This window comes from Chenopodium album, chromosome 2 (assembly GCF_948465745.1).
Source record: "Chenopodium album chromosome 2, dcCheAlbu1.1, whole genome shotgun sequence".
Lineage (NCBI taxonomy): Eukaryota > Viridiplantae > Streptophyta > Magnoliopsida > Caryophyllales > Amaranthaceae > Chenopodium > Chenopodium album.
This window is the reverse complement of record NC_137835.1, coordinates 11,291,519-11,299,162: the sequence shown is the minus strand read 5'-3', so window position 1 is coordinate 11,299,162 and position 7,644 is coordinate 11,291,519. Positions and strand designations below refer to the sequence as shown.

Below are 7,644 nucleotides of genomic sequence, written 5' to 3'. Positions count from 1 at the left end.
TCTAGATATATGTTAAAACGATTATGTAAGATAAATCACAACTATATATGTATGTATAGGTCTAATTTGAAATCAGCATATATAGTATAAAAACATACTCCGTAACTCAAACACATATAACTTTCATTCTTTCATATTCCAATTACAACAATCGAAACTATAGCTAGATGTTGAGTACAATATATCATACTATTATCAATAGTCATATTGAAATCCCATAATAGCAGATTTATTCATAATAAAACGAAACGATAAATGTTACTAGGTAAACTTTCTGACCAAGTTAGGACAATAACTTGGTAGATGAGAGACTATTACTTGGTAGATCAGATCAATAGACGGCGGGACACGAGTACTGGGTAGGATTGTTATATCCACAGGCATTAACGACGGCGACAAGCTCCTTGTTAATGAGGTTACTGCCAGTAAGGCCACCAAGGAGACCACCAAGAAGGGAGTTAAGGAGGCCACCAAGGGTGCTTCCGAGAGGAGTGTATTTGAGGCTAGTGCAAAGGCATAGAGCAAGATCAGCATCGGCTATACCGTGAATGAGTTGACAACATTCAGTCCTTGTTTGGCTACCAAATTGGACACTCACTAATCCATTGGCAACCTCAAGACACACATTCAGGTCAGGGCAAGTTGCAGCATTGGCTGACACAAATGCAAACAAGGCTAGGTTAAGCATCATGAAAACGACGCCGGATTTGGAGGCCATTTTTCTTTGATTTGGCTAGCTTTGTTTAGGGTTTTGATTCAAGGGAGAATGTATGTGAATGTGTTTGGTTGTTTTGGATGTGATTCAAGAGCTGCATGTCTTGGTTATTTATAGACTGCATGGAAGGGTATTTTGGTAATTTGGTTATTAGCTTAATTACTTTGTTAATGGCCACTAATATTATCAAATACATTAACAGTTTAAGTTAATACAAATTGTACATACCACTTTTCAAGTTATTACATTATTTATTATGCCCACTGTTATTATCAAATACATTCCTCTTTATATTATTACAAATTGTATGTACTTTTCAAGTAATTTTTAGTGATCAAATTACCTTGTAAGATGAGCATCCTTTCAATTGGTTGATCAAGGGGGAAAAAAAACTACTCGTACAATTTTCAGAAGTAAGTAAACTCATATTCATTAATTCATAGGGCTTCACGTAGTACATACATATGATATAATTAAGCTAATACTTGTATTATAATATACGGAGAATTAAACATAGATCATATGATATAATTAAGGACGAATCAATAACTGTGGTGGCCGGTTACCTTTTTCAGTTCTTGTTTCCTTCTACTACTCGAATTAAGACATTATTTTAGATGATTAATATACTAGTTTACTACTTGTCACTCGTTCATAATTGATGTATGCAAAGAAACAATTGGTTACTTTCCTTAATAAAAGAGACGAACTATTTGTTGATTTTATAGTCTTCTCTAATAGAGATATGTGACTAAGTATAGGCTCTTTAGTAAAAGAATGTATAAGAGACTCATCCATTAAACTAGGTTCATGTTAAATCATGCATTCTTGATTCTTAACAATGATCGGGTTACTCAAGTTTTCTTCTACATTAACCCTACAAAAATTCTACTATAATTATCCCACTGTGTGTTTAAAATTTTTTATCAATAACTATATACTAAAAGACACACCAGCAATGACACGTGTCGTCTCCTAGTGTGTCTTTTAGTTTTGATTTTTTTTTTTTTTGGTTAAAATTTATTTAATTTAAATTTTTAATAAGATAAATAAAGATTGGCTAAAATGTAAATTGCTTTAATTGTACTAAATCAATATATCAAGAGTTTATTTTATAATTATATGACATATATTGGAACTTTAACAACCGTGCATTATTGCACGGGATCTAACCTAGTATTTGTATACTTATATCACAAAACTACAATTTTGAGGTTTAGTAATTTAGAAATCGCGGAATGCCAAGGTTAATGTTGTATAATTGATACCAAATCTTTACTTTTTTGGGTGAGAACGGATACCAAATCTTTATGAGAGAGTATATATGTATCTCCTTTTGAAACTCTAGTCATTAGTTTAACATTTTAATTGACTTATTCATATATGGTCAAAAGGTAGTGTGAAAATAAGGTCGCGTGTTCAATACTCATCTACCCAACTTCATTTTCTAAATAAGGTCGCGTGTTCAATTCTCATCTACCCAACATTAATGATAAGAAGCTATATTGAGTTCAATCACCAGCTTAATCCTTTGATATTTATTTCTTCGACACTTTAGATATCATCTTATCAAGTAAAAGAAATATGAACAAATTACGCACTTGATATATTAAGGATCAAGCTCTAAATTTGGCTTATACTACTCTGATTTTGTTCATGAACCATGATTCCAAACTCCGTACCAATTAACTTGTAAATCACCCTTTGGACTATAATAAAATTATGTAATACTCCGTACTAATTCTCAAGGCCACTTCTCAGATCATAACTTACCTTTTTTTCGAGATCACAACTTACCTAGTTACCTCACTAAACGACAAACAAAATGAATGCTTGTGCGACAATATATTAAAGGCATGCTAAGATCCGCAGTTTAATGAAAGCCGTTAGGAAGTCAACCTTCTGCTTATTATTTGGTTAATTCTAGAATCCTAATAGGTGAGCTGGAGGATTAATATGCATGCAACAACCCGCTCATCTTACTAATTAATACTTCAATTTGGTATTCATACTAAACTAGTTTAATAACCGTGCCACGCACGATAAGTTAAAAAAACAATTACTTAATAATTTACCTATATATAGAGCTGTTAATTCAGGTATTCAAGTCGGGTTCGGGTTGGGTCAAATTAGGTCTCAGGTCAAATCAGGATCAGGTTGTGTCGGGTCAATCTAGCCTCAGATCAGGTTTAGGTTCCGGTCGGGTCAATTTCGGTTCAAGTTATTTCTCGGGTCGTTCATCCTTTCGGGTGTAGGTCGGGTCCGATTCGAGTCAAATACATAACGGGTTCAATTTTAGGTTCGGGTTGTATTGAGTCAGGTTTGGTCAGGTTAATAGATGGTACATTCGAGTTCGGGTTAAGGTTGGGTCAGATAATTATTTGGTAGGATAATCTTATAGTTAAATCATTCTTAGCTTGGTTTTGGTTCAAGTTCAATTCGAATAAATTTGATGTGGTCAAGTTAATTTATTTAATTACGCTCTGCATAATTAGTTAAAGCATTATCAAGATTTTATTACACCTATATATGAAGTAATAAAGAATAAAACGTATATAAAATTTATTAAATCGTCCATGACTCGCTTCAATAACAGGTTGTGTTGGGTTATAAATGTTTTCAGGTTCTAATAGAGTCGAATACTAGTTCGGGTTCAGATTGTTGTCGGGTCGGATTAAATCGGTTGATGGTTACTATCGGTTCCGGTGCGGGTACGGGTTCGAATTCTAGTCATAAAATATTGAATCAAATCAGTTGTCGGTTAACATCAGGTTGGTTCAGGTCGGGTTACTGGTCACTAGTTTCACCCCATTGTTCGGGTACAGGAGAGGTTCAGATCATTATCGGTTCAGGTCGGGTTCTCGGGTCGGGTCAATTTTTGACAGCTCTACCTATATATATAATAAACAATTTTAATGCATATATAGGAAATTTTATTCACAACTACCACATAAATGACCACTTTTAGAAACAAGTATCATTTTTTTTATTTTTCATTATTTTGAAAAACAACCGCAAAAAAAAAAAAAAAAAAAAATGAATAGCCCTATCACATTTTGTTTTTCTGTCAAGAATCTCCGTTTTGGGGTGGATTTTATAAAGTTTCCCTACAAAAAAACTCAAATTAAGTGACAATATTAGTCTACATTAACCCTAAATAGAGTATTATACATCAATTGCCCCAAATTCCCCAATCTTGCAAAATCTATATTCAATTTTTTGCCTATGAATCCTAATTTCAATATTCAATTGAGAAATTAAACAATTATAAACAAGAATTGTTGCCTTTTCCTACAAAAGACCACATTTGTTATTTTATTGCAATTTTATGTGTTGCCTATTCCCCCTTTTTTTTTTAGTGGGTATAAAAGTTAACCAAGTGGTGAAATATTGGTATAAAAGTTAACAAATAACAATATATTGGTATAAAAATTAGTGATCCTTATTCTAACCATGAATAATAAGCGTGTATATTAAACACGATCTACTCTTATTTTTGTAACTGAACTTTTTTTTTTTTTGTACTTTTTGCTTCAAATATTCATTAAATATTTTTTTTGACACTATTAAAAGCCAAAGTAAAACCCAAAAATAAAAAGGGAAAAGGGAGGAAATATGAAAATATATATAGAGGAATATTTAAGATTATGCGTAGTAAGAATTAATTAATATTTAAAAAATTACAAGATAATCTTTAATTATGTATATTCGGTATTACATTGAAATGTCAATTTTTTTAATGTGCAATATTATACCCATAAATTTGCTCACAACTTCTTAATTATTACAATTAACATGTCAATTTCAACTTTTGAAATAGTTAAATAATAAGAATTTTTCTTTCATTTCGTTTTTTTTTTTTTGAGATTTTTATTTAAGGTTACATTTTTTTTTGTTATCGGTTGTTGTTAATCTTAGATGCTTAAGCTTTGAGGAGAGAATTATTTTTAATTAAATGAGTATTAACAAAAACAAATATATTTCAAACATAATTAAAACTAAAATAATAATTAAGCAGTTGCTCCAGCAAGAAAAATAGTGTTAAATGTCACATCCTTTAATTTTATATTAATTTGTAATTGTTTATTAACTTTTATACCATTATTGCCGGTGTTAATTTTTATACAATTATGTCATCAAGGTACTAAATTTTATACCAATGTGGTCAATTAACCAAAGTTATTATTATTAGTTGCTTAATAAAGTTTACGAAATATATTGTATCTTTTTATTTAAAACTATGTATTATATTTTGAAATTACCTAGGTTAGTTACTTAATAAAGTATATATTGTATAATTGTTAATCAAGGATTATTTGAAAACTATGATGCTTAAATCAAATATTCTTTTTTGTCTTTTATAAATGACAAATTGTTTATATTATTAAATAGTTATATTTTATTAGCAGTATTTTTGTTTTTTAGTTGACGGGACATTAGTAGTAGCTGTAAATTATAAAAATTTTGTAGAATTTTATAGAACAAATAACATTATTTCAATATTTTGCAATAACATTAGTAGTAGTGGTAAATTATAAAATATTTTGTAGAATTTTATAGAACATATAGCAATTAGTTTAAAATTTTAATGTTTATTTCTATAAAATATTTTCACTTATAATTCTTTTAAGATATATTTATAGGACAATTTTGCAATAACCACACAATTTTAATAGCAATTAAAATTTTTAAATACAATTTATATATATATTAAAATTGTCAAAAATATATCATATTTTAGTAAATACTCTTTTTTTTAAACAATGATGTAAATCTTGTGTAATAATCTTTAATTATATAGTAATTGACTTCAAAAAAAAAATATAGTGAATTTGGAGGGAAAAAACAACGTAATGAAGAGACATGTGTCATTCCCGGTGTTTATTTTAGCATTAAGTGATTGATATTTATAACAAACAATTTTGACTTATAATACCACAAAATTATTAAAATGGAATATAACACTTTAAAATTAAAAATAAAACTTATATTATAACAACACATAAAAACCAAAAAAAAAAAAAAAATGGATCATACCACCACTTAACAGATACATCCAAAAAATTGTGAGTGGACCCTAAAACAAACACGTGACTAATTTATTGGCTTGCAAATAATAAAAAAAATTTAGAAACTTTTGCAAAATAACACTACAAATTTCTCAAAAAAAAAAAAAAGGATTTAAAAAAAAATTAATTATAACACCCAAAAAAAAAAAAAAAAAAAAAAAAAAAAACGATTTCACTGCCACTTAACATATTTTTGGATGAAAATCGCTAGTAGGACCTACTCTAGACACGTTTCAATATGCTAAGACATTGGTTTAAAAAATAAATAAAGTTAGCAACCTAATACTTTTTGCCAAAATATATGGATACATTATTGTTCATCCCTAGTCACCTCAGCTTGTAGAGAATTAATAGCTGGAAAGTGAGCCCATATCCGATCCCTTCAACCCACAACCCATTTTCATCTCTACACATAAAAGTAATGCCAACAAAGGTTGTAGATTAAGAGAAAGAAGCATATGCAAAAACTTAGAGGGAGTGGTGAAGAATGCGCTTGTTGATGGTAGGCTTTTTGAGTGAAGATGTGGGGTTGGTAAGAAAGGAAATTTCACGTTCCAAAAATTTAATGCAATTTATCCACTGATTGAGTGGAACTAATTTGTGTTGGAACAACTACATGTTCCTTCTTGCCTAAAGTTTCCAGAGAATAATAGAACAAGTGAGATTATAGGGTATATTGAGGGTGGGGTTAATTGTGGAAATTTTGAGGTTGTCGACAAGCTCGTATTGGAAACAGGTATGGTTAAGAGAGGTAGGGGGCTACTAAATTTCATTCCAAGCTTCTAGTGCTCTGGGATAATGGAAGAAAATATGGGGCTGGGGCATCTTCCTAGGCTATGGGGCAGAAGGATCATATAGGGAAGGGAATGATGTGCTTAGATTGTAAGAGAAAGGTTGTTGGTAGTCTGTCCTAGTAGGTTTACCATATGAAGAATGAAATTCACAAAAGGACAAATTGCCTAGATATCCAATATAGCCTGCCAATCATCAGAGCTAGTTTGGGATTGGTTGACCTTATTCCACTAGTGAGAATAAGCTTTCTTGGAATTGAAGTAGGATCCTCACCAAAGAGAGGAGAATGGCAAATCCCCTATTTATGAGAATATAGGGATTGCTCTAATTGTTTAGGTGATGTAGGGAGAGATGTAAGAGTTCAGGTCCCAGGTATGCTGGGAGATGATAGAACTTACTCTATTTTGTTCCTACGTTTGTGGGGGGGGGAGGGCCTGATATCGAGTCCCCAAAGGATCCCAATTCTGTCTTGCCATAATAGACAGGTCTTCCAATTTCCAATGAGCCATTGGCTAAAGGATTGGAAGGTGTGCCACCCATTACCCATAACTACCAAATATGAGACCTTTTTTTAAGGATATAGCCAATATACGGACGGAGTTTCCTATAACTATATTTATCTCTAATGATCTAAGTAGAGATTTTTCAGGAATTTGAATTTTCCAACACAACTTTTATTTGCTAGAAGGGTCAAATTCTGTAGACAAGACTCTCTAAAAGATCCCTTTTTTTAGGATGACCACATAGCTTTTTCTAGGCAATAAGGCTAGGTTTCTTAGCATCATCAATGCTCCCTCCAAAATAATCTCTTATAGGTTTAATCAATTTTATGGCACATCTTTTGGGACAGGAAAAGGACCTACATAGAGTATTGTGGGACTGAGGCAAGGATTGATTTTATAAGGATTACCCTCTCAGCTTTAGAAAGTGAGCTAGCTTGCCATGTAGAAAGTTTGGTTTTTCATGTTTTTGATGATGTAGTTGACTTGGGAAGGTGATGGCCTCTTGTCGGTGAGTGAAAATCCAAGGTATGTACCTAGATCCTCAATGATAGCAACACGGAGGGAT

The 7,644-nt window shown here is 31.2% G+C and overlaps 1 protein-coding gene across 1 annotated transcript; it reads right to left on the bottom strand.

Annotated features, from left to right (window-relative positions):
• Positions 1-331: 331 nt before the first annotated feature.
• On the bottom strand, positions 332-718 carry LOC145568420 (hydrophobic seed protein-like). The gene has a single exon (XM_081627845.1). It carries the CDS (start codon positions 716-718, stop codon positions 332-334), a length of 387 nt encoding a protein of 128 aa, XP_081483971.1.
• Between the last annotated feature and the right edge of the window lie 6,926 nt (positions 719-7,644).